General features: G+C 41.5%; 2 protein-coding genes across 4 annotated transcripts in view; one reads left to right on the top strand and one right to left on the bottom strand.

Annotated features, from left to right (window-relative positions):
• The window catches only part of LOC124038148 (inositol polyphosphate-5-phosphatase A-like), a 227975-nt gene extending 207106 nt beyond the window's left edge, over positions 1-20869 (top strand). Inside the window, exons 12-16 of one of the 2 annotated variants that reach the window (XM_046353658.1) lie at positions 6342-6415; positions 14991-15102; positions 18090-18158; positions 18953-18989; positions 19216-20869. In XM_046353658.1, coding sequence (XP_046209614.1) covers positions 6342-6415; positions 14991-15102; positions 18090-18158; positions 18953-18989; positions 19216-19253 — 330 coding nt within the window. In that variant the 3' untranslated portion in view covers positions 19254-20869. Of the gene's footprint in view, positions 1-6341; positions 6416-14990; positions 15103-18089; positions 18159-18952; positions 19041-19215 lie in introns of both variants that reach the window. The other variant, XM_046353657.1, reaches the window with a different exon arrangement.
• Positions 20870-22576: 1707 nt separating this feature from the next.
• Positions 22577-25081, bottom strand: nkx6.2 (NK6 homeobox 2). 2 transcript variants are annotated; one of them, XM_046353659.1, is made up of 3 exons: positions 24281-25081; positions 23743-23936; positions 22577-23370 (listed from the first exon to the last, which is right to left on the bottom strand). In XM_046353659.1, the coding sequence occupies exons 1-3, from the start codon at positions 24690-24692 to the stop codon at positions 23122-23124; spliced, it is 855 nt and encodes a 284-aa protein (XP_046209615.1). In that variant the 5' UTR covers positions 24693-25081; the 3' UTR covers positions 22577-23121. The 2 variants fall into 2 exon arrangements, with proteins under 2 accessions (XP_046209615.1, XP_046209616.1); XM_046353660.1 differs by having other exon boundaries at positions 23743-23915.
• Positions 25082-27986: the final 2905 nt, after the last annotated feature.

Genomic DNA, 27986 nt, shown 5'->3' with positions numbered 1-27986 from the left:
GCCAATACAGTTTTAATCTGGTTTACAAACGTGTTGGGTTTGTGAATTGATGGCTGTTATTGTACTCCACGGATGTGGTTAACGCTGCTCTTCTGCCTGTCTAGGCCTTCGCTTGGTAAGATGTTTTCCTCTAAATATGATTGCTGTTGTCATTTCACCTAGATGGAGAGTACATTATCATGTAGGTGGAGAGGACATTATCATGTAGGTGGAGAGGACATTATCATGTAGGTGGAGAGGACATTATCATGTAGGTGGAGAGGACATTATCATGTAGGTGGAGAGGACATTATCATGTAGGTGGAGAGGACATTATCATGTAGGTGGAGAGGACATTATCATGTAGGTGGAGAGGACATTATCATGTAGGTGGAGAGGACATTATCATGTAGGTGGAGAGGACATTATCGTGTAGGTGGAGAGGACATTATCGTGTAGGTGGAGAGGACATTATCGTGTAGGTGGAGAGGACATTATCGTGTAGGTGGAGAGGACATTATCATGTAGGTGGAGAGGACATTATCATGTAGGTGGAGAGGACATTATCATGTAGGTGGAGAGGACATTATCGTGTAGGTGGAGAGGACATTATCATGTAGGTGGAGAGGACATTATCATGTAGGTGGAGAGGACATTATCATGTAGGTGGAGAGGACATTATCATGTAGGTGGAGAGGACATTATCATGTAGGTGGAGAGGACATTATCATGTAGGTGGAGAGGACATTATCATGTAGGTGGAGAGTTGGTAGAGCATGGTGCTTGTAACGCCAGGGTAGTGGGTTCGATCCCCGGGACCACCCATACGTAGAATGTATGCACACATGACTGTAAGTCGCTTTGGATAAAAGCGTCTGCTAAATGGCATATATTATTATATTATTATTATTATTATTATTATATATTATTATCTAGGTGGCGATTTCACTCCATTTTTACATGTCGCACAGCAATGTAATGTCATTATTGTTTGAACCTGCGTTAAATGTACTTGACAGCCTTACACAGGCAGTGTATAGGAACTCATCAGACACTGAGATCTATTTTTGACTGGCGTTAAGCTAGCGCAATTGTCAAACGCACGCTCGTTTGCAATTTTTGTTTTCAAACCCTAGTTGCAGGATTGGTAATTTACCTGTTTTTATATGAGGTCGCTTGCTCTGAGGTGGGACGGATGGCAAAATGACCATTTCAGTAAGACCAACCAAAAGTTGGTGTTAGCGGTAATGTGGTTGGTTATGGCGTGGAATTTGACAGCGGAAGTGCAACCTATCCAGCCATGACGAACAGTGCCCATATGCACATGGAACAGGAGATGTTTGCTTTTTGTGCCCGCAAATTTCGTATTTAGAAACGTAAATTAGAAACGTAAATTCGCCAAGTAGTCAAGACTATAAAGTCAAGACTATAAAGGGTTTGGCTCGTGAGACCACTTTGAAATCAATCTTAAACCAAAGCCTAAAGGATCACGTAGGTTATATGCCCATCATGGAATGAGAGATGAGGTAATCCGGTGACACTCGTATTTTGAAACGTTTAAGTTATTTTCCTGTAACAACTGCTTGTTTTTATATCCCTTTGAGCATGGTGAAGTTATTAATTACACTTTGGATGGTGTATCAATACACCCAGTCACTATAAAGATACAGGCGTCCTTCCTAACTGTAGTTGCTCAGGGATTTCACCATTGGTGACTTTAAAAAAAAAAAGAGTTTTATGGCTGTGAAATTGAGAAAACTGAGGATGAATCTGTAGTTACTCCACAATACTAACCTAAATGACAGAGTGAAAAGAAGGAAGCCTGTACAGAATAACAAATATTCCAGTACATGCATCAAATCAAAGCAAATGTATTTATGAAGCCCTTTTTACATTGGCAGGTGTCACAAAGTGCTTATACAGAAACTCGACCTAAAACGGCAATCAATGCCAAAGCACGGTGGCTAGGGAAAAACTCCTTAGAAAGGCAGGAACCCTGCAACAAACCCAGAGAGGAACCAAGCAAATGCATCCTGTTTGCAGAAAGGCCCTAAAGTAATACTGAAAAAAAATGTTGCAAAGAAATTAACTTTATGTCCTGAAATCAAAGCGTTAGGTTTTTGGGCAAATACAACACAACACATCGCTGAGTGCCACTGCATATTTTCAAGGATATTGGTGGCTGCATCATGTTATGGGTGCGCCTTTTGGGGGGGATTGAAAGAAATGCAATAGAGCTATGAGGAAAACCTGGTTCAGTCTGCTTTCCAACAGACACTGGGAGACAAATCCACCTTTCAGCAGGACTAATTTTTTTACCTTTAGTTAACTAGGCAAGTCAGTTAAGAACAAATTCTTATTTTCAATGAAGGCAGTTAACAGTGGGTTAACTGCCTTGTTCAGGGGCAGAATGACAGATTTTTGCCTTGTCAGCTCGGGGATTTGATCTTGCAACCTTCCGGTTACTAGTCCAACGCTCTAACTACTAGGCTATCTGCCGCCCCAATAACCTAAAACACAAGGCCAAATTTACACTGGAGTTGCTTACCATGTTCCTGAGTACCTAGTTACAGTTTTGACTTAAATCAGCTTGAAAATCTATGGCAAGACTTGAAAATGGCTGTCTAGCAATGATCAACAAGATAGTGTTTTACTTTATTATTATTTTTTAATAATGCTAGTTTTTTCCACACTTTGACCATTACAGTATTTGGTTTAGATCGTTGACAAAAAATGACAAATGTATTTGAATCCCACCATGTAGCACAACACAATGTGGATAAAGGGTGTGAATACTTTCTGAAGGCACAGTATAAAGCGATCTGTGCATCAGAATAACAGCATTTTAAAAAATGATTTAAATTTTACATATCAAAGTACTTAAGTAAAATTACTTTGAACTATGGGAGTAAAAAGTACTGCTATGTTTTAAACCAGATACTTTTAGACTTTTACTGAAGTATTATTTTACTGGGTGACTTTCACCTTTTACTTGAGTCATTTTCTATTAATTTATTTTTACTTTTACTCAAGTATAACAATTAAATACTTTTCCCACCACTGACAAAAATGAATGACCACTTCTGCACAAGCTGCCACTGTTTTGAACAGATTCGATGATACTATTTAGAATGAGTAGAACGTAACACGCATGCATATGCAGTAAGTTAAAACACATTATCTAACTGGGGATAGCTAGCTAACATAATGTTACAAAGTGTGGTGCGCTAGTCAGTTAACTTTAGTTCTGAAATAACTTCATATTTCCAAGTTAGTCAGATATTAGTTTAGAAAGATGTGAAACTGGCATGGGAGCTAGCAAGCTACCAGCTAGCTATAGCTGTTTGCCAAAGGTAGAAAACGGTTTGATTTGACCCAAAAATCGACCAAACTGTTTCTCAAAATTACTGTTGCTGGCTAAATAATCTCATCATGCTTTGTGATGGACCCTTTTTTATGCTGTTTTAGTCCAAACAACATGTCTGTCACCTACAGTAGAACCTGATGAACAATATGGGGGGGAACAATAAGCCACTGTCATGCTTTTTTGTCCTACCAGATTCTTGTTGGATGTTGATGTCTGGTTTATCAGGTCCCAGGCTCCCATGACTGTTATGATCATTTTTGACAAGTTAATTACAATTAGCTTTTTGCTTTAGCGCCATCTGTACCTGATAGAGCAGATCTAGTCGCACGTGCGGAAGTAAGCCATCTAGCGCGAGAAACATATTGGGAGGGAGAATAGAGCAGACCCAGAAGTTCTGACTGAACACACATTTGAGCGGCCCGGGACGGCCCATTTACTTTGGGCTGTTGCCATTTGTGCTTTGATATCCTGCGATTTTCATTGGAGCAGTTCCCCCCCCCCTCATAGCATATCTGGCAAAACAATCCAAGCAATGTTCACACGGCCTATGCGGCCGTGGAGGCAGAGCTGCTGCTGCCGGCAGTCACTGAAGGGCAGAGTAGTAACAATATATTTTTCAAACAGGAAAACAAACACATTTAGCTCACTTTTATGAGCATTTAAAACATAATACATGAATTATATTTTTAAAGTAATGTTTTGACCAATCACATGTGTTTCTTCTTTTTTTACCAATTACAAGTGGGGTGCCGCCCCTAACGTCTTAATGGGCGGTCCGCTGCCCAGCCGAATTGGAGTTGATGACAATGCAAAGGCTGTCAATAACCGACCGAACTTGAGAGAAACGCATGCACTATTAAGCCATGGAATGAACGCCTTGGCCAAGCACTGAGTGGCCAAGCCCTCGTCACACCTACAACTTGTTTATTAATCAAAACCCAGCCCTTTCGCGCTAACGTCAGCTATTGCGTTCATAATAAAAATTGTGAAAATAGCAGAAATATCTCTGATACACCTCCAGTCCTACAGCGCTACTGTCAGTGCTTAGATTTACCATTGCATTAGATTTGTTAAAATAGAGCCCACTATCACAGGGGTTGCCGGATATCTATCCGTCGCTCAGGGAGTCAGCAATTTAGGTGCCCCTGCTACCTGCTGATCTCCCAGATAATTAGTGTGTATAAGGAGCTGCTAATTGCACTTCTCACTAATGATTTATGGGATTTGGAAAGAGGGGGAGATGGGGGGGTGGGTTGTAAGTCGGTGCTGGTGCAGTCAGAGGTTGTGCGGCTGGGGGAGGGGACATGATTGATGAAGACTGTTTGGATCCACTGTCAGCTTAGAGAGACAGACCTCCACCATTAGCAGCAGACTGGGGGCTGTGGTAGGACAGGACAGGTATGGCTCTGGAACAGCCAGGCCAGGGACACACACATCAACACACACATGCCTTTATGTACCACCACAGTGTTCATGACACTTATACAGTATGGTGGTAAAGGCACAAATCCACATGTCAAAGAAAGGAAGCTAACACAATTATCTGACACTTACTCTTGCACGCAGGAGCCACACACTCATAGTTATTCACTCAGTGAGTGATGACTGACGCAGAGGATATTACGTGCTGTAATACATTTTTCTTTGACCCTTTCTGAAGGCACTGTAGTTATGAATAAATTATTCATACCCATTGACTTATTCCACATTTTGTTATAACCTGAATAAATAAAAATGTATTACATTTGGGATTTTTCTTACCCATCTACACACAATACCCCATCATGACAAAGTGAAAACATGTTTTTAGAAATGTTTGCAGATGTATTGAAAATTATATACAGAAATATAATTTACATAAGTATTCACAAGCAGTCAATACATGTTAGTCACCTTTGGCAGTGATTACAGCTGTGAGTCTTTCTGGTTAAGTCTCTAAGAGCTTTGCACAACTGGATTGTACAATATTTGCCCATTTATTCTTTTCAAAATTCTTCAGTCTTTAAATTGGTTGTTGATCATTGCGAGGCAACCATGTTGTTAAGTCAAAACTATAACCCCGGGCACACAGGAACATTGACTGTCTTCTTGGTAAGCAACTCCAGTGTAGATTTGGCCTTTTAGGTAATTGTCCTGCTGAAAGATTAATTCATATCCCAGTGTCTGTGCTTAGCTCCATTCTATTTATTTTTTTATCCAGAAAAACTCCCCAGTCCTTAACGATTACATGCATACCCATAACATGATTCAGCCACCACTATGCTTGAAAATATGGGATAGCGGTACTCAGTAATGTGTTGTATTGGATTTGCCCCAAATATAACACTTTGTATTCAGGACAGAAAGTTAATTCCTTTGCCACATCTTTGACAGTTTTACTTTAGTGCCTTGTGGAGTAACTACAATGTTGTTCATCCATCCTCAGTTTTCTCCTATCAGAGCCAATAAACTTTTTTAAGGTCACTATTGGCCTCATGGTAAAATCCCTGAGCGTTTTCCTTCCTCTCCGGCAACTGAGTTAGGAAGAACACCTGTATCTTTGTAGTGATTGGATGTAGTGATCAACATTAGTGATCAACATTAAGTTGAAAATACATGCAGTTGACAGTGAGAGGACGTTTCTTTGCACTATTGTAAAGTGACTGTTCCACTGGATGTCATAAGGTGAATGCACCAATTTGTAAGTCGCTCTGGATAAGAGCGTCTGCTAAATGACTAAAATGTAAATGTAAATGTAGGTCTGCCATAACAAAGGGTTGAATATTTATTGAGTCAAGACATTTCAGCATTTCATTTTTTATTAATTAGTCTAAAAATTAACATAAAATGCTGACATTATGGAGTGTATAGGCCAGTGACACAAAATCTCAATTTTAAATTCAGGCTGTAATTACAACAAAGTTTTGAAAAAGTCAAGGGGTGTGAATACTTCCTGTGTGCACTGTATCTCTTTCTTCCTCCTTTCACCCCCCTCCTCCCCTCTCTCTCTTCACAGTTTTTACAGTTTGACAGTGAGCTGTCCTGTTTCAAGGAACGGCTGCACGAGCTGGAGATATCCTTTCCTCCCAGGTATGGAATCCTCTGTGTTTCCTTGTGAATCAATGTCTAAATGAACCATACCTATTCAACTCAAGTCACTCCTGTTATTTAGGAAAATACTTGTATATTATGTTGTGCGTTTCTTCCATATTGGCATGGTACAAGGCACAATCAACACCAATTAAAACGATTGAGGTCTTCCAGAGCTGAAACCATCTATTACCCTGGACATTAATTGGTATCTGTATTGGTACCTACCTGTAACTATCTAAACTCAGCAAAAAAATGAACGCCCCTTTTTCAAGACCCTGTCTTTCAAAGATAATTCGTACAAATACAAATAACTTCACAGATCTTCATTGCAAAGGGTTTAGCACGGTTTCCCATGCGTGTTCAATGAACCATAAACAATTCATGAACATGCACCTGTGGAACGGTCGTTAAGACACTGACAGCTTACAGACGGTAGGCAATTAAGGTCAGTCATGAAAACGTAGGACACTAAAGAGGCCTTTCTACTGACTCTGAAAAACACCAAAAGAAAGATGCTCAAGGTCCCTGCTCATCTGTGTGAACGTGCCATAGGCATGCTGCAAGGAGGCATGAGGACTGCAGATGTGGCCAGGGCAATAAATTGCTATGTCCGTACTGTGAGACGCCTAAGACCGCTGTCTACAGGGAGACAGGATGGACAGCTGATCATCCTCGCAGGAATGTCAGTGTTCTACCATGGCCAGCGAAGAGCCCGGATTTCTATCCCATTGAGCTCGTCTGGGACCTGTTGGATCGGAGGGTGAGGGCTAGGGCCATTCCCCTCAGAAATGTCCGGGAACTTGCAGGTGCCTTGGTGGAAGAGTGGGGTAACATCTCGCAGCAAGAACGGGAAAATCTGGTTTAGTCCACGAGGAGGAGATGCACTACAGTACTTCATGCAGCTGGTGGCCACACCAGATACTGACTGTTACTTTTGACCCCCCCCCTTTGTTCAGGGACACATTATTACATTTCTGTTAGCCGCATGTCTGTGGAACTTGTTCGGTTTATGTCTCAGTTGTTGAATCTCATGTTTATACAAATATTTACATTAAGTTGAAAATACATGCAGTTGACAGTGAGAGGACGTTTCTTTTTTTGCTGAGTTTATTACCCTGCACATTAATTTGTACCTGTATTGGTACCTACTAGTAACTATCTATTGTCCTGTATATTACCTACTACCCCTGTCTATTACCCCATAAAGGGCCTACTCTCTGCCCTTCATGATCATTGGCATGAAATGGTGTGCCTACCCCTCATACCCTTCATCTTGCATTCTAACCATGTGTTTAGTCACAGTAGGTATTCACTTAGTTATCCAGGATTCAGTTAACGGTGTACAAATCATTACTTTTTGGAAGGACTCATTCTATCCATTGGTAAGAATGTGTTGTAAAAATAAGTGGACCTTACTACTAACCTTACTAAAGCACCACATCACTGACGAGCAGAGTAAATCAGCAGTGCACAAACAGGCTGATGTTTTGCTCCATTAATGGTATGGGGCCTTAACATTACTCAATCAACCCTCTTGGGCCAAATGGCTTTGTTTGTGCCAAATATATGTTTGATGGTTATCAATTGTTTAGTATGATTGGATGTGCTTCTAAACTGCTCCCCTGGGTAGGTGGGTGTGTGTGTGTGTGCGCGTGTGCGTGTGCGCGTGTATTTGAGTGTATGTGTGTGTCTGTTCTTGCTTGTGTGTGTGTGAAGAGCACTGCATTGATATTCCGTCGCAGTGGGAGTTGGGGGACCATGGAGAGGGGGGTCCTTCTCGTCTCCTCTTCCTCAAACAAATGCATTTGCAATTAGCCCTTTTCAGAGCAGAGGGAGGGCAAGCACACACACCGGCCTGTGTGGGAATATGTTTTGGCGGTGGCGCGATAATGGCGCTTGACCTTTCACTCGTGACTCAATCAGTGCAGATAATGAAATGCTGTAATCAAACAATAATTACTTGATAAACTGCTCTGGTGGCGGGTGTGGAGCCGGACCGGTGGAGAGTGTGTGTGTGTCAAGGTCCTGCCAGTCACTGTTTTTAAATTACTCCGTGTCTTAATCAGGGACCCCATTTACATCGCTTTGCATAAGTGACATCTGGATTTATTGTCCTTTTACACTCGGTGACTTTTGCACCTATCTATCCATAATATAATATTGAATCATCATCTCCCTGCCGAGTGAATGAACAGGCTTGCTGTGAAAGAATACGAATGATGTTCACCTAATGGGGACATGATGAATCAAATTGCTAAAACCTGGGCATGGCGTATGAAATTTGATTCAATCCACTCAGCGTCTGATACAAGCCACTTCCTTGTCAGCGGTTAATGACTAGAAATGGCCTAGTTAAACTTAAACAACCTTCTCCCATTCACATAACACACACTTGCACTAACACATACACACACCGCATACATACTTGTCCCCCTCCCCCTGTCAGATCATCCTTGTGCTCCATGAGCAATCAAGCACACAATGATTGTTCTCGATCACATAGCCTGCTCCGGAACAGCCCCTCACCATCTGTGAGGTTATTACTCCCCTTATCACAAGCCGCAGAGGCCCCCTGCACGCACGCACATACACACATGCTTGCTTACATTCAATCTAGAAATCAATACTGTTCAATATGTTTTATTCTATGAATTAGTCCTGCATGTGGAAGTCTTTGTCCACCTATGTAATTGGATAACCATAGCCTAGTTGCTGTAGGTCAGTTAGCATGTTGCCAGGGATAAAGATGTCATCAAACCCTCAATTATTTTAGTTTTGGGATCAGGGTCGGTATTCTCAACGCGTCTCAGCGGAGGAGTGCTGGTACAGGATCAGTTTTGCCTGTTTAGATAATAATGAGTGCGATTGTATAGACGGTGGGGGACTGAGCTAAGATCAGCACTACTACTCTGAGACCGTTTATGAATACAGGGCCAGAGCTGTGTGTATGAGGTTGTGAAAATATGTGGCAGCGAGAGCGAGAAAAAAATTATGATCCTCTTTCACCTCCACCAGGCTGCAGTAAAAGCTCAACCACCCCAAACTGGAGGTTCCATTCCATTTTTAGAATAAGACACTATAGTGTTATTGAGCCTGTACATTATTTCAGTGTCTGTCCCGCACGTTCTCGTGCATCATGTTTGCATTTCTGGAATGTGCTACAAGCTGTAGATATAATATCGCTCCAGCTTCAAGAAGCCGTCTGTCAAAGTTGGCCCGTGACATGTCTAAGCACTCGGCCACCGGGGTGTGGAATTTAGCCGTAGCCCGCGAGAGTTGTACCTGGTGCCAGCCGGCTGCCGCGCGCTGATAGGCTGCGGGGTAACCCCATTCACACAGAAGCACACACACGCGCACACACAAGTATGCTCAAATGCGATATCGGTTGGAGTTCAGTAGTTGGGAGGGGGGCGCAGTCTTTCAAGATGGGTTTATCAATTGGAAATGAACCTTGTGATAAACATAGTTAGAGCGACCCCCCCCCACCCACCCAAAAGATGATATTACAAGGACTATCATCTTTGTAACAAACGACAGCATGGACCCAAGACTCAAAATAACTGAATGGTGTACTTAAAATGGTACAATTCTCATTATGTTTGCTGGAATAGCATAACTAAGGTAATCTCCCCAAAACATCTGAGGAGGCTGAGTAACTTATGTTATTCATATATTTTGATTGATTTTAGGAGAATGCTTTTAGTACTGCCCGTTATCTGATTTATTTGCGCTTTTTTTTTTTTTTTGTCTAAGATCGATGCAAAAAATGTAATCTAAACCTGGAGCGGGAGGGAAATTCAGTGAACAATGAGAGAGTAGGGGAAGAATGTATTCCTGCTTTAACCAGATTACCCTGAATGGGCTCGGAGGGAGCTTTTGAGCGACATCAGACAGACTGGCGTTCTAACTCTATCAGTGTACAGCCCCAATGAGTCGACTAATCCGAGAGGGAGGAGGAAAGAGGGATAGTGAGAGTGGAACAAGAGAAGGAGGGGAAGACACTTGAGCTAGGAAGGATGGCTCCAGTCCCATGAGTCTGTGTTTGCCAAGTCTAGACAGGCCAGGGGCGAGAGGAGCAAAGTGGCCAGGGGGTTGCGAGGTGAGGAGGGCCAGGGTGTGCGAGGAGGAGGGCTGATAAACAGTTGTCTCTTCACCGTTTGGTGTTTAACAGGAAGCCGGGAGCGCCCCGGGACCAACTTTGGCATGTTAGCATACATTTTCCAAACATGGCAGGTCTATGACGATGGGCCAAAGACTGTGTGTGTGTGTGTGTGTGTGTGTGTGTGTGTGTGTGTGTGTGTGTGTGTGTGTGTGTGTGTGTGTGTGTGTGTGTGTGTGTGTGTGTGTGTGTGTGTGTGTGTGTGTGTGTGTGTGTGTGTGTGTGTGTGTGTGTGTGCCCTTGTGCATCTGATGGCCAGTGCAAGCCAAGTGAAGTCCTGTCTACTGCGGTGGAGGCGCTTGACTGTTTATGGGGTACCAGAGATGTCCGTTAGCAACTGTTTCCTTAGCGCCGCAAAAGAGAGATTCTAAGGCACGCACACAGCTGATATTGTTTGCTGGAGTGTCAATGAGATCGTGCGTTATCACACACAATCAGCTGAAGAGGAACATTGTTTCACACTCTCAACACATCCATCGTTCTAACTGCTGGGGATCCATTGAAAATGTGGAAGGGGCTATTGTAGGATATATATGTACAATGGCCGTGTGTCTGTGTGCTTCTTCCCTGGGCTGATGCTTCGCTGGGATGAGAGGGAGCCTTTTGTTTAAATGGCTCTGGTACAGAGAGGGTTAAACAGACGCTCAAGACTTCCTCCTGAGTGGAAAGGGGGCTGCTGAATAGTTGCAGCTCTTCACCGATACAGAAACTCTTGCACAGAGTGTAGCAGTCTGTCCAACACACACACCACCTCTGAGCAACCTGTGGCATTTGACACTGTGTTTGTATTGGGCCAATGTTGTGACGGAGAGCTCGCCAACCCTGAAATGTGGAGCAAACATTCAGGGAGTTTTATTGATAGCCGTTTGTGCGGCTGATCTTTGTGAATGAAAATTGAGGTGTGTCGCTCCTCGCTTCCGTCTTTGCTTTGCCAAGCCTCCCCTGGTAACGGTAAACAAATATGGCGGAGCGGGAGAGGTGAGTCATTTGGGAGGGAAAAAAGTTTACTTTACCGTAAAAAGAAAATAACCTGCCGGCTAAGCCAATCCCTGCGTCCGTACAGCCCCATCGACACCGAGTCATGTGACATTAGCCCCATGATGCCCCTCCTTACCTCTGCCTGTGTGTCATTCATACTGTAACCAATCTTATCTCTGGCTCCCTGCCCTACCCATATTCACTAGTTTATATTCCCTTCGTTAAATACGGGCACACTCAATTGGCCCCCGTTTGGCTTGTCACTTATTTGTCATTATGTAAAACAAGATAACGGAATTTGGCCAGGAGATAGGAAATGTTGGACACAACAGAGCGGGGATGGGATGACAGTGCTGGGTGACTGCAGCTTGGGGACAAAAGCTCCCAACTGGCCTGGCCCGGCCCATTTCCGCTCTCTCTCTCTGGATGGTGAGGCTGAGTGATACCAGACCTGGGTTCAAATAATTGAACTTCCTTGTGCAATGGAACCAGTAGGATAAGTGCAAATGCAAACCCCACCCATCTGGCACGTTTAGAGCCAACTCTAAAAAAAATTGAACCCAGGTCTGACTGACACACAGTAGGGCTGGGTTTCACGTCGCCGATGCTTGGTACTGCTCAAACACACGACTGACCAGGCTTTTCACACTCACCAGAAAAAAAATTCTATGAGTGATGTTGCAGCAGGAAGTCGAAACATTAAAAACCCACATGAAGAATGAGTAATGGTGTGGTGGCTTTGAGAGACATGTTGGATATGTGGAAGTTCCCCGTGTTGAAGTCTGTGAACTTTACACTGGAGGTTATAACCCAACAAAAGAGGACGTTTTCAATTGTGTGCAGGTGCACATTTTGACTTCCTCATTTCCGATGCTTCCTGTCATCCCATAGTGATTATTGGTTGCAATATAAGCATTAGCAACAGCTCACGGCTCCTTATAACCACCTTTAGGAATGCATGTGAATATATTCACAGTGCACTATGCATTACCTACAGGTGGTTCATAGAAGCTGTTAGCAGATCTGCTGGTGAACTCTGGTCTAGGTAGTTAAGCCAGTTGCAGCAGCACCAGCCTACCTGAGGGACCGAAGTTGGGCCAGCGGAGTGTGTGTGTGGGTCTCGGTCTCACAGCGAACATGGCAGACTCATACACACAGGTGGGCGATTGTTGAGTTTATCAGCTCGGCCCCATTTAATTAGTGTAATTAGTCTTGCTGCGGGCAATGAGAGACCGATAGGAGCTGACGGGCTCCGGCCGCACACACCCACTAGCCCCGTTTGCTTTCAGATACGTTTGTATCTGCGCTAATCGGACACATTAATCACACAGGGCTCCCCAAAGCCGCCACTGATGTTTGCTGTTGCATTAGGACCTGTTATCTCAATTGGAGCCATTGGAGGGTGCGGTGAGAAGGGGAGGAGGAGTGTAGGGTAAGACTGCCTGCAGATAGACATTATTGTTCAATTGCCATTGTTGAGTCTCGCTAATCCCCTTATACGGTGATTAATAACCTTTTTCCCGATTTTGTTATGTCATTATCAAAAACAGTTAGGTAATAGTGGTTTTGTTTTTTGTTAATGTGCTCCACAGCAATTTGCTACGATAGGTTGATACTCCCTTTTATTTCCCTTACGATAGAGAGATCGCATAGTCATTTAGGGCCAGTTCACTGTATGGACTGAAGAGTCTGTAGCTAGGCCAGCCACTGAAGATCGAGCCACTTTGATGACGCTGCTCTTTTCCTCCCGCACTCTCGCTTTACTGTCTGAGCCCTCTCTATCCCCTCTCCTCTCTCTGCTGCTCGGCATCCCTCGTCCTATTCTTCCTCTCGTCTTTGAAAGACTCTCATCCGGAGGATCCCTCCATCAACCCTTCTTTAGCATACCAAAACCTGCTGCATTTCCACATGCTTTAACGTGCCATTAATGCTAATTGGAGGCTGGAGGCTCTGTAAAGGAGCCCTCTCTGCAGGCCTTTTTGTTCACCCAGGAGGGGGGTGCTGTGCGCTGGCCGGATGTGGGTACCTCTCATCCCCCCCCCCCCCCACCCACCCTCTGCCCCGCCCCGGTCCGCCCTCCCGTAGTCCCCAGTCTGTGGTCGTCATGGCACAACTGTAGCATCCCCCCTTGTGGTGTGTGTGTGTGTGTGTGTGTGTGTGTGTGTGTGTGTGTGTGTGTGTGTGTGTGTGTGTGTGTGTGTGTGTGTGTGTGTGTGTGTGTGTGTGTGTGTGTGTGTGTGTGTGTGTGTGTGTGTGTGTGTGTGTGTGTGTGTGTGTGTGTGTGTGTGTGTGTGTGTGTGTGTGTGTACGTGTGCGTGTGTGTACGTGCGCACCTCTGGAGGTGTTTACCAGGCCTGTGTTTGCGCAGTTGGTTTCCTGCCTGGCTGCCTGAGAGTGACACAATCACCCTTCATGGCTTCAATGTGACAGTGAATGGCCTGTTCTGCACAGCATGGCTGGTTGGTTGGCCTAAAGAGGTGCCTGTGTGTGTCGTAGCAGCCACTAGTTAGCTAGGTGAATGTATCCGAAAGCTGTGTGCTAGCAGCCTCTCATTCGGACCTATGGACCCATCTGACTGACTGGAGAATACTGGGAGTGGGGGGAGGTCACATCACATTATGGTGTAAAACACACGTGCATACACAGGAAGATGTGTGCGCACACAAACATACACACACGGAAACATAATAATCTCACTGTTACTTTCAAGTCTTCTAACGTCGTCACCTGAGCGTCTCGACAATGAAGAATAATATCGGACGGCTGGGGTTATTTTGTCATTCGTTTATTACTGGCCCCGGGGGGAAACGTGTGTTGCGTTACGCCACGGTGAGCCCTGTGTGTAGCACTGAAGGAGCAAATTGGATTGGCATTACAGTATGTAAACCCGGTCCTATCCTGATGAGCCGCACAAACAAATTGGATTGGTGGCATGTAAATCTAATGCAGTTTGATGAGCTGTAGGGCTAAATTGAATTCTCAACAATGTAAATCTGCATCGGCTCGATGAGGTTCCCGGCGGGCCCGGGCTACTTAAATCATCCGATTGTTCCTCCTGTTACCAGATACAATCTCACTTGGCCATTTGCCACAGCCCTAATCTCTTTTTGATGGCTGCATAGGGATGTAGAGGGGGAGGAGGGGGGAGAGAGTGGGGGAGATCCACTGAGCCTGTAAACATTTCTCTGATTGAGCCATCCATGTGTGTTTAATCAAAAGATGATTTCCAGACAGTCAAAGCTGTGTATCTGATTTAGATTCAGTGTTCTCTCCTTTTCTGTTCTCTAGCCCCTAACTAAGAATCCCTTTAACAATCTAATTTAGAATACACAGAATTGTCTTTTTGTATTTCTTCCTCTTTATTAACACAGAAGTCTTGATTATTGTATGATGATGGTGTGTTTTTTTGGGGGGGGGTGGCGTTTGTTTCCACAGTTATCCGTACAGTGAAGACAGCAGTCAGGGAAAGCAGTACATGAACACTAGATGCCCTGCCTGGTGTGACCGCGTCCTCATGTCTGCCACAGCTAAAGACCTGGTCTTAAAGGTGAGTTTTTAAGAAGCCTAAGACACATACACACGGCAATCTGCCAAATACAGTCATTAGCAGACCATCACCCCGGGGTGTGTCCCAGATTCATGTAGAATCTTGGATCGCCAATCGGGGATAGCGTCACACCCTTGGTCTATGGCATCTGCTCTTCCTCCATCCCTCTTTCCTTCACATTCCGTCTCAACTTCTTCACCTCTCCTCCATTCTCTCTTTCTTCAACCCGCTCTGTTACTCTCACTTCTTCTCTCTCTCTCTGCTCTGCTCTGCCAGCCTCCCAGATGGAGGGATTTACTGTGTGTGAATATTCATACGGTGAGTTTAAGCCCAGGGTCCACACAGACAGTATATATGTCCCCTATCTTCTAGCTTGCCAGCGAGCCATAATGGCCCTGTAAAGACAGAGATCTTGTGCTCCCTCTGTCTGCTCTTTCTCAGAGTCAACACAGTGACAGAACCCAAAGCTGTGGCCCACCACTCTGCCTAAATCCAGAAGAGGCATTGTAAACTCTCAACCAATCTGCCACCACTCCCCTCCCTTCCCGTCAACACGGCACCAGTTTGGGCTCCAGACTGTTGTCTTTCCCCTGTTGTTTGCTGGATTACTTGAAATATCTACCATGCTAGTCTCTCAAAGTTGTTCACGTCTGATTGTGATGTTTAGAGAACAAGGCGGATCTGGGGTTGGATAATGCAAAACTGTTTCTAAGACCTCTTCAGCACATGGCATCTTCGCAAAGTGCATCTCTTAACATGTTTTACGATCAGCCTAACTTACCATTTTCCATGTAACCACAACTTTAAGAACTGCATCCTCTTTTAGTAAGTTTTCCCTGTTGGTGGCGACTGTTGTCGTAAAAAAAAAAAGTTTGTGTAAATCTGTCATTTCAGTTTACACGGAGGTGTCCCATTTTTTTGTTGTTGCTTTAATCAGCCCAATGAATAGATTGAGTTTGTCCACCTATTTGATTACTATGCTTTTTAAGGTGACAAGAGGAGAAATGTATTGTGTCTGAAAGTGCATACTCACACTTGATTAAGCTGGAGATGGTCCATGACAATAGAGCTGTTGGAAGGCATCTGGTGTGATAAATGAGACTAGGTGGCACCGGCGAGGCCAGCTGTAAAATTTAAGTGAAGGCAGCCACCTTGACATGGCACGGCAGATGTTCAGTAGGCACAAAATTGTCCGAAATGGGGTGAAACCGAGAGAAACAGCCTGAACATGTCCACTGCAAAACGTTTTGCTACGGTGTGCCCTATTGAACATGTCCCTGTACGGGGAGGAACTTGCCGTCCATGGCGACGAGAGAATCTTTAATGAACACAACGCCAGAGCATCCCTTCCTCCACAGGAGCACCTCTCTTCTGTACTACTGTAGTTGTTTCTGCTGTTTATCTGATGGTCTGGGGGTGTGCAGGAGTCTCTAGGATAAAAGCCCGGTCCACTTCACAGTGGGAGTCTGCACACAACCACACTCACATCTCTGAGCTCCAGAACACAGAAGGGAGGAGAGGAAGGAAGTTGGCTTTCTAAAATATAACAATTCCATACTAGCCTTTCTTCTCATCTGCTGTGGCTTTACAAGAAGGTTTGGCTAATCCCCCTTTCCAAAACACTTGCCCTCATCATTAGTTTAAAAAAAGAGACAAAAAAGGCTATAAATTGTCCATAAATAGTAGCTCTACAATTATTTATTTTCTCAATTACAGGTTAATTGCTTGTAATGTAGGGGGAGCCTAACGTTAAAATGTTCACAGATTGGCTGATGATGCACTGAGCATACGCACGTGCGCACACACACACACACACACACACACACACACACACACACACACACACACACACACACACACACACTCAGTCACTCCAAGACAGCGTTACAGATTGTTGAGACATGGGCCTGAAAAACAGGCATCCACGTGGCATCGTCTATCATGGCATGGTCGGTTAACTCGCCGCCATGTTATTTTCTGCTTGCCGAGCCCTAACACACCAAAGGTTGCCCGCTGCCTGCGCGGCACAGCGCCGGAGGGTGGATGTGCGGTAATGAATGCTCAGCGGAGCGAGCGCTCTGTTTCTGCCCGGAGGGCCCCCGGTAATTTGTTTATCTGTCTAAAGATTATGCAGCGCGAAAATCCACAATTTGATGCTGTCTTTGTAAATGATCAAGTCTCTGTGTGATGAATGTATCCCGGGCTCCAGGAGTCAGCGACTTATGCGTTTGGCAGGCGGTTGGGGAAAGTGCCGGTGCGTGGCCCTATAGAAAGGTAGAGTGAGGTACCCGGGGCACGCCAGCGCACCAGTGACCTTAGACTAGCAGGATAGGTTTGAAGTTAATTTTGATTTAAGTTTCTGGTCCATTCTGAAGCTACTCGTTGTTTCTTCTCAAGTGGAAGCGCTGCGCTCACCTTGTCACAACTGACGGCTCTCAGGCTCTTTAAGAAGTCTTCAGTTCTACCAGAGAAATGATTTATTATAGTCTAGGCCTGAGGTTTATGTCTGTGTTTTGACACTTCCTTTGTGTGACATATGGAAACATGATTCATTTATATGCTGTATGAGCTCATTTGTTTGGGAGGTAAATATGGTCTTGGTAACTGGTTTCCTTACAGTTCCTGTCCATTCACTGTATTCAATCTTCAAGTAAAATGTGCAACATTGACTTTCTGAAGTTGTATTAACTCTGTTAAAACTCTGCTGTTAGTTATAAATCAGTCATATGTAATCAACTGTAGGCTCCTTCAGGATCAGGTTTAATGACACCGCTTGAAATGTCTAAGATAAGAATTTTCTTGTAATAACATTGTTAAAATGAAATCCGAATAATGCTTATTTGACCTCGAAATGGCAACAAATAAAATTATTTGGCACACTGGGTGGAACATTTTTCTCTTTCGATGATGTTTTAGTTATTTGTTTACATTTTTATACCACTGTTAATATAATTATTTTCATGTGTTTTTTTGTGTTTTTTTCTCAGCCTGAAAATGAGGAGAAGAACTTGGTCTATGACAATATAGGGCCCAACGTCTGCATGGGGGACCATAAGGTAACATCACAGGCCTATCCCACTTCTGGGTTGTGTTGGGTTGTTTTGCCTGTTTGCGGGTATGGGTGGTTGTCTGTCTGTGTATGGATTTGTATGTGTGAAATTGAGTACATTATTTCATCATGTTCTAAAGTTTGCACTTTGTTGGAATTTAGGATTTCCAGACATTTTCAATTAATGGAATTCAGTATAGTCCTTGATTTTTAAAGAATATGACTAGTACCAACTACCTTACCTTATCATAACCAAAAACTAGTACTCCACTGGCCTATTACTGCAATTGCCTATGCAGGTGCCAATAATGAAACCAAAAGTTGGCTGTGAACAGTCATATTGTGATCAGAGGCTATTTTTTCATGCTGACTTTATGGATAGTATTTAACATAGTCCCTCGAGTCTGTAGTGTCAGACAGTGGCTGTTAGGCTGACAGAGAGAGAGGCGCCTTAAAGCTGAACTTCTCAGTCTTTCATCATTACTTACTGTGGACTGGACAGTAGTGTATGTGTGTGTGTGAGGGGACCTGGGTACAGAGAGATACTCCACCAGACCTAGGCCAAGAACCACATGCACCCGCTAAAATCACATTCTGCTATGTTTACATTTTTTCCAATGTAGTTAGCATGCAGGTGAAAATATGTGCCCCCCCCCCTGGTATGTGAGTTTAGGGTGTGTGTCTTTGTGCGTGTTTGAGAGCTTTAAACTTGTATTGGCCCCATTTGCCTTTGACCCTTCACACTCAGGGCAGGACTGCTGCTAACTGGCTCATTTGCCTCTGTGTCCCTCTGTCTGGCAGCCTGTCTACCTGTCCTTTCGTTTAACAACCGGGGCAGGTAAAGCTAATGCAAATAAGCACAAGTGTTGTAACGTGCAGTGATGTCTTGGTAAATATTTTTATTTATTATTAATAAATTATAGATTTTTACCGTCATTATTATTAATTAGGCTTTGGTTTCCTACATTTTTTGCATTGCATTTTTTTAGTTGTTTGTATAATACATGCCTGACGCTGAGGCATAATTCTCATTGCGTCTGTTTTTTTCTTCTTTATTTTGTCAGGGAAGTGGTGCCAAAGGGTGGAAAAGATATCTGCGTGAAGCGCCTCTGTGAGAAGAACACGAGAGTTGGACACAGGATACACACAAACGCCACACACACCCACACACACACACATACACTGAAGACCCTATACAGACTTTTCAGCAGTGCTGACCAGTTGCAGTCGTTCTAACACCTCATTCATACAAGCTGTTGTTTTTCCACACAACACGTCAGTATCTGGACTACCCACCCGAGACATGTTTGCGATAAGACACATCTTACTGACCTCACAATTGCGACGCACCCTATTACCCCGGAGAAAGGAAGGACAACTATTTTCCATGTCACAGCCTTGTTGCCAAAACTCTAATAGAAATTAGTCATAACTACATTATTTTAGATACCATATTTGCAATTTTAGGTACGCCTCTAACATAGAAGCTACTTCCATACAGTATGTAAGATGTTTTTAAAAAGTGCAATGCAAAAAAAATTGTATATCTATATTGTTAGGCTTATTTGTACATTGGACAGTATAACATAGAGTTGTTGATGGTTTTAGTGCTGTTCTCTCTCTTCTGACCAAACTGTGTGGTCCCACTGTTTTAGAATAGATAAATATTTTCACTTAATTTCATTTTTATTTTATTTTCTTGTTGTTTTTTTATTTGTCATTGCTGACTTGTGTGCATAACACTGCCATGCCTCACATCAGCTGAATCTCATTTTATATACTGTACTTTTTAAAGAGATAATTTATCATTCTTACCACAATTGTTATGCTGAAGTATATGGAGACAATATGGCTGCTGGGTGTTTCATCAGCCATGACCTTTGAATCTAACATTACAATGGAGAGAAGAAGAAAAGAAAAACAACTTTTCAGCCAACATGATTTATATAGCCTATCCAAGGATCGTTTAAGCAGTGCCATAGACCATGTAAGTATATAAGATATTGTTTCATATATAGCAGTCCCACATTATTTCATTATTATTATTCTAACTTATTTCTATGTTATAATATTATGGTTCTGAATGTGATGTTTTTAGATAGGCTTGGGTATCTATTTTTGTTACTGCATTATGGTGCCAAGTATTGTACAAAGAAATGAATTGTGTAAGAGTTAACATAAAATAGTTAAGTACCAACTGATAGATAAAGGTATTGATTATACATTGTAAAAAAAATAAAAATACAACAACAACAAAAAACGCTAAAGTCGGTAAAGACCAGGAAGAATTGCTTTTGTATGTAGCCTTCAACAGCCTTCACAGCAATGTTGCAAATTAAGGTCCTCTCATCGCTCGTTCGAGCGTTAAAAAGCGATTAGGGGAGGCTGTTGATGAAACGCGAAGGTTTCCTTTTATTGATTTAATTTACTACACTACAGAGTTCAGACTGTGTGAAGCCGTTAGATTGATCAAGGATTTTATTTTTTTCTTCATCTAAATCACCGCAAGTGGAAATGATTTTGTGACTGCCGCTGAATTTTTGTCGTCTTAGCAGTGTGATTTGATTCGTAGGCAAAAACTGCTTGTTTTTCCCGCTGGTCACGTGATGAGAAGCTGCAGTTCACTTCTTTCAGCAGATAGGATTCTATACCCCATTGACGTCATGGCCTCTAGTGTTGGTTATGCGGTTCTCAAGCAATAAAACCATTAGAACTCAATGGGTGTTTTGTCATCATTCCACCGCATCTATCACTTAAGCATTGCCTACCGCACAACAATATTTATTAGGTCTTGTTATTTGTAAAAACTTGCTCAACATGCATGCGTGGCCACAATCTTACAGAGGCTAGGTGCACGTAGAGATGACCATTTTCAAAGATGTTCGTGGTATCACATCAAGTTAAACCATGCAGCTTTAACACCTCGATCACACCTACAGAGTCATCGCGCAAAATGAACGCAGCATCATCTGGACATGTGTGCAACAAAATTTCAAAGTTCACCTTCTGCTACCAATTCTGTCAAGCCGTTCGATACATCCAATGTGTGCTCCACAGAACGAACTGCATCTGTAATACAATGGTGCAAGGCAAACACGGCGTTCCATTGAAATGGGTGTATTTCTTTCTTTTTTTAAACCAAAATGCTATGACGTTATCGGTGTGATCGAGGTGTAAAGTCTCCACTTTGGTCATTCTAGTCCTATGGATAATTGCAGCTAGACTGGCCTTCTAGGCCTATTATGCTGCGTTTACACAGGCACGTTTACTCAGAGCTGATCTGATTGGCCAAAAATAACAATTAGTGGAGTAAAGAAGGTCAGAATTGGGCTGCCTGTGTGGACGCCGAAAACATTTTCCCGTGTTAGACATATATAGAAAACAGTTATGGATTAATGAAAAATTGCCAATTTCTATATTTCAAGTAAGTTAGAACCAGTGCATTTATATAATAACCAATAAATGTAATAGGGCAATAGTGAAACGTGGTATCAGATATCTGAAATGCATACAAAATACAGTACAATATGCAGTTTAATTAATTAGCCTGTAGGGGCATAGCACTATGGACATTTTATATATATTTTTCTGAAAATGTGTTGATTTGTGCTTTAAATATAGCCTACATTGTAGAATAGTCATTCTCTATCCTATTTAAGCATGAATGAGCCCGAATCAATCAATATGACCAAAAGTCCAAACTACACTTCAGAGCGTTAGGTCCAAAGAAAATCACTATTTCAAAATAAACTGTTCTGAGATGTGTGAAGTCTATATACTTTAAAAGGGATAACTTAGTCTACACACTTCAAACTCTAATAATTGCAAACAAAGTAGGCTATAATTTGGGGTTGTAACGCAAACATATGGAGGCTTTAACCTATAAACAACCCTCCATTCCACTGACCATATCTGGGTTTGTGAATGTAGACCATTTTGTTTTTGAAATGTTGAGAAAATTGGGAAAAACAATACGGATTTTATATGTAGCCTATATATTCATGGAACTCCCTGTATAGACATTGCATTGTTTAGGCCTAATCAACACCATCATTCACAACACCGTTGTAAAAAAGAAAAGTATAATATTGAGATTAACATTACAAGTAGTCTAATGTCAAGTGTAATTTATAGTTTGTCCTTGTTGGCCAATTTCACAAGACCTAGGCCTATTAGTTTAGTATAGGCCTATACTTTCACCAACGCATTTAACATTGAGCTATTCCATCTTCCGTAAGCAAGGTTTACAAAAGTGATCCAAAACATCTCAGACTGTCTTGGATAGAAGAAGCAAACAGATTTCCGTTAATTATAATTTATTAGACCCGTCTTTCTCAGTATTTGAGTGGGTCCCGATCAATGTCAAAATACGTGGTTATTCAATGAAGAGTAATTTCAGTGAAGATAAACTGTTCAAAAACAAAAGCTTGTTAAATAATTTATTCATAATACGTTTTTTTTCTTCCATCTTCGCAGAAGTAATAATACTCTCTTATTCCAACATAAACGATGGTCCAGTTCTCTATCTTTGTTTGATGAGGTAAAACATAAATTCCTTCAAATTATAGAACGGAGTTGAAATCGTTAAAACAAGCTTTTTACATTATAATTTACAACATTTGCATTCATACATTATGTACCTGTATTGAATTTAGAATGGTAAAAGGTGGAGAGATGGGTAACATTATTCGGCAATAATATAACAAAATGAAGCTATAATATTGCGAGGGTATATGCTTATCGGGATTTGCGGGAAAGGCTGCCATGTCTTGTTTACATTGGTTTAATAACATAACTTACTCAGTAAAAAATATATACATCTCACTTACATTTTCGTTTGTACAACATAAATCATTCACACCACCCATCAGCGCCCTTTCTTTCCGTTTGAACAATTTATACCCTGGTTAAATTAGCTTTAGAAGCACCATGGAGTGTTTCAGTCTCTTCACGACAAGTCGTCACTGTCATCACAAGGTGTCCGAGCTATTGCTGCATGGACTGATCAGGGAAAGGTTTGTAGCCTTGTGCTTTTTCAGAAGTCTTGTGATTTTTTCGTCGTCTGAATTAGGGTCCAGAGGTTTGTTGTACTCGTCATCATCCTCATTGTCCGAGCTTTCCTTCATCTTCTCAGTTTCAGAATCATGTTTCTTTTTGGCTGTTGCCATTTCCGCTGCGTGTCTCTTTCGCCATTTGGTTCTCCTGTTTTGAAACCATACCTATTGGGAGAAGCAATAACATACAATTAAACACTTAATACATACAATTATAAGACATACCTAGTGGGTCGTAATTATTCTTCCAACATAAAAGTTATTACTATCTGAGTTGGAGCCCAAAAAAACATGTTACTAATAGCTCCAATTGCATAATAATGAAAACATAAGAGCAGAGGCAAATACCACCAATGTTAACAATAATAATAATAATAATAATAAGCCTGCTAATAATAATAATAATAACTGAGAAAAACACATTACACACAGAACTGCCACATACCAATTTTAATTTTAAAACGATTAACATTTAGGCTTATAAATGAATTCATTAAAAAAATATGTTTTTTAAAAGACTCAAATAATGTTACACACCTTGACTTGACTTTCAGTCATTCCTAAAGAGTAAGCCAGTCGAGCTCTCTCTGGGCCAGCAAGGTATTTCGTCTGTTCAAAGGTTTTCTCCAATGCAAAAATTTGCTGTCCAGAAAAAGTTGGTCTGGAGTGTTTTTTCTTTCCATCCTTGTCGAGCATCATGTTTGCTTGAGCTACAAAAAAGATTGAAGAGTCTAGTCAAAAATATGTAAACACAACAGTGATTAGTATTTCATCATCAGCAGTAAACAGTTGTCACGAGTTTACTCCTGGAGAGAGACATCGTGTTGACTATCATAGCTAGGATTAGAATATGAATTAAAACGGAAACCAATATAAATGGATAGCCCATCGAATTCGTTATGTATAGGTAGTTAATATAAGTTATTTACAAGAACCAAAACATAGGTTACCGAACAAGTAAACAAGTATCCTAGGCTATTCAAGAGATGTCTACATTAAAAAAAGTAAAACATAGAGATTTGTATAGCTGCATTTAAACATTTTTGCACTATACACAGCCAGATAACAAGCGTACCAGGACAGGGCACTCGTGGATCCCTCCAAGGGGAGCTCTGCATCACTCCAGGCCAGAATATGGGTGCTCTTCCTGGGAGATCCGTCAGGGGCTTCGGGTACCGAGAAACGGCTGCTGGGTTAAAGTACATTCCTGCGGTGGCCAAGCCGTTTATCCTTGGAAAGCCCGAGAGCAGCTGTCCAGCTGAGTTGATAGGTCTACCCAAGATATCGCTAATTCCATGTGGTGTCCCCAGGGCAAGCTGTGTGCTCAAATTATTGAGAGAAGGCGCCTTGAAGCCCGCATGATTCTGCAAAGTGTAGGGAAATAAAGACGTCTTCATCTCGGTCATGTTGTGCAATGCTGCCAGCGGTGTACTGCCTAGGACGAAAGCACTCTGCCTGTTAGCATCCATCTGCCCAACAGCTAACATTTGGGAGCATGAACCACCAAATTTGCTCGAGTAAATATAATAATAAACCGGAGAAAGTAAATAAATATAAAGGCGCTGAACTGGTCGATAAGCAAAGGCCACCACAGGAGCTTCTGAAGTATATCCTGGATACCGCAGCCACTGAAGGTTGAAACTTCAGAAAACAAAAACACTTCTTTAGGAGAGAAATTATCTTGCGTTGTCGGACAAGAGTTTGATTTTTTTTTTGTCTCTCCGGTTCAGACTGTCAATAGTGAGTTAGCCGCATGCGTCCACATCGAGAATCCTCTAGCAAGTCGAAGGATCTGATGATGTTTTTTAGTGGTTTTGATGGTGACCATAAGGGTCGGCTTTCTTCGTAAATTGACTCGAACTATGGCGTGAGTGAAGCGGGATGCACTGATAACCGTGCAGCAACCTGCATGCACATATTCCCCATTGGATAATGTTGAGGGAGAGAGCGCTCTGATTGGAGGGAACACACTCGGGTACTTTGCATGTGCGTCCCTTGGACAAAGCCACACTCTATCAAGATCGTCTTGTACTGCTATTAATGATGCATCATACGGTAGAAATCATTGTTTCAAGATTTGACAAATACGATTTATTTACAATATAACCCATTGCCGATGACAATGTAAGTACATTAAACTCAATACAACTATGCTGTATGGGGATTTCATTGTTACCAGTGATTTGCAGGAGGTTCAAGATGCGATTATAGCCTTTGCATTTCTAGAAGAGGCATCCAGTATTTATTGAAAAGCATTCTTTATGTTTTTGGATTGTGGATGTATAACAAGCATATAGACTAGGTCTACTTCACTAAGGTTTACATTTTAGAAAAGTATTAATCAAATCTATTTCAGCGCAAGATAAAATTAACTGATCACAATAATGGCTGATTTTGCAGCTAAGTATCATCTTAACTTTACACTAAATTCCTATTTTTGCTATTATTCGTAGCTTACATGGTCTGTTTTAGAAGTCGAAATTAATAACGGATTCATTGGGCTGTTTAGTTGTTGTGGGGTTATCTTGATATGGTCTGTAAATGCTGTAAACAAATGTTTTAGACCTATATACAATTGTTATATCATTTTTATATATATATATATATAAATTACCATTATTTTGGTTTCGTGTTATGTTGTAAATCTTTTTTTTATAGTACGGGTCAAGACAAACATAGTGAGTCTTAAAGATGGTATCACTTGGCCTACTCAATAGAAAATCAGATAAGCGATTGTATCTGTATCACTGTCACTGGTCAGAGGCACCGATATCTTTACCCTGGTAGCCTTCATCGTGTCCAAACTGACAACAAAAAACGTGTAACAGATAGACCTGTCTTTTTTTCATTACTCAAATTATCATTGTTGTTCTTGCATTATTTCCGTCATGAGATAGGACCTGGACTGAGGAAACCGCGTGGCTCTAGACGTCATCAAAGTGAGTGCTGCTTCCAGCCTCCGCGCTAATATTTTATGGAGATGTATGAATGTTGTTCGAGTGAAATATGGCAACGTTAGCATTTGAAGGGTTCAGAAAATGCACCTTGGACCTTTAATAAACACAGTATGTTCATTCTAAAGGTTTTGAAAAAGTAAAGGTTTTTCCAATTTTGCACAGCATTTCTTTAAGGCAATTTAGTTAACAATAGGTCTATAAATTATATAGGGGCAGAGAGATAAAACGAGTCTATAGTTAAGTCACATTTTCAAACGCGTTAAAAACATGAATAATACTATAAATGGATTTCACATATTAGTTTGTTCATTGTCATTATTTTAGGTCATATTATCCACAGTCAATATAATGTTATTGACGACCTGTTATGTAACTATTTCATCGGAAAGGACAGGTGATGAAAACAATCTTCATCCGTCAATTCACTCATTCGTTTTCACAGTCATTGGAAAGTGCAATACACCAGACTGTTTGACTATTAGGCAATAATCAATCCGGGAAAAAAAACGTTAATTTCACCTGCAACCACTGGATAACTGCAATTGCACAGAGAATAATGTAAGAAAAGGCAATCTACTTTTAAAAAAACATATTGTGAAATGATCAATACTTTGTGATTGAATAATCCTTTGCCCATGCCTATGCATGTTCCGTCTTGATGCCTATGGCACATTTACAGGCCATAACTAAAATTTACATTTACATTTAAGTCATTTAGCAGACGCTCTTATCCAGAGCGACTTACAAATTGGTGCATTCACCTTATGACATCCAGAAATGGGGCTATAGTTTCGTTTAAAATCATCATTAACAAATGTTTTGTATCTATTATTTATCAACCAACTTTTTGTAATGCATTCTCCACCCCAGTATTTCTATTACTAGTGTGCACATCAGTCTGTGCATTTGTAGGCCTACTAAGCAGCACGGTCAATTCAAAATCTGCTCAAACTATCTATATCTTGACTTTAACATAAACGTATTATATTTGCACTAATTACAGGAGGCCTTTATTATGGAGTTGAATTATAGGTGCCTTACAACTTATTCATTGTAAAAACTCGATATTATATCAGATATTTGAATTATATCCCCCTGTAAACGCATTAGTTTGTTATTACAAGTATTACAAGTATTGAAGGTAGGCCTATTACAAATATATATATATATATTTATTATTATTATTATTATTAATCATCAATATAAGTCATTGACTGTTGTTTACAACGGGAAGGGTAACCTGTACGCAATAGGCAAGTGTGCCCATCACATTACATGTAAAACAAAAAACGAAATATACTAATTAAAATTATAATCGAACATTTTAATGTTCAATTGAATGAATTCGTTATTATAATTGTTTTATATCTCATGATTGAATTAAATGGACGTCTAAAGCTAATACCAATCAGAAAAAAAGCTGACGTCAACTATATAACATTGAAGTAAATAAACCATTTTACAAAAATGCCAGAGGCACCAATCCAAGATTTTAGTTTCGAAGAGCCCCCTCTTGGCGTCAAGAAGAGTTGTTTATCAGAGACGAGTTCATAATTTTCTCCAAACTAAATCCAAGTAAGTAGGCTAAAATAAAAAAGCCTAGGCCATCACCCACTAAACTCATAGCACACACCCCTGAGCAGAGGTGTAAAGTAACCAAGTATAAATAATTGTATGTAGGTTACTACTTAAAGGCCCACTGCTGTCAAAAACGTGATTTCCTGGGTTTTACAATTTATATACATTTCCACACTATGAGGTTGGAATAATACTGTGAAATTGTGAAAATCATGATAATGCCATTTTAATGTAAGAGCTGTTTGA

Source organism: Oncorhynchus gorbuscha, linkage group LG06 (genome assembly GCF_021184085.1).
Source record: "Oncorhynchus gorbuscha isolate QuinsamMale2020 ecotype Even-year linkage group LG06, OgorEven_v1.0, whole genome shotgun sequence".
In the NCBI taxonomy this organism is placed as follows: domain Eukaryota; kingdom Metazoa; phylum Chordata; class Actinopteri; order Salmoniformes; family Salmonidae; genus Oncorhynchus; species Oncorhynchus gorbuscha.
Note: the sequence above shows the minus strand (reverse complement) of the source record. Positions and strands in the feature narration are given on the sequence as shown.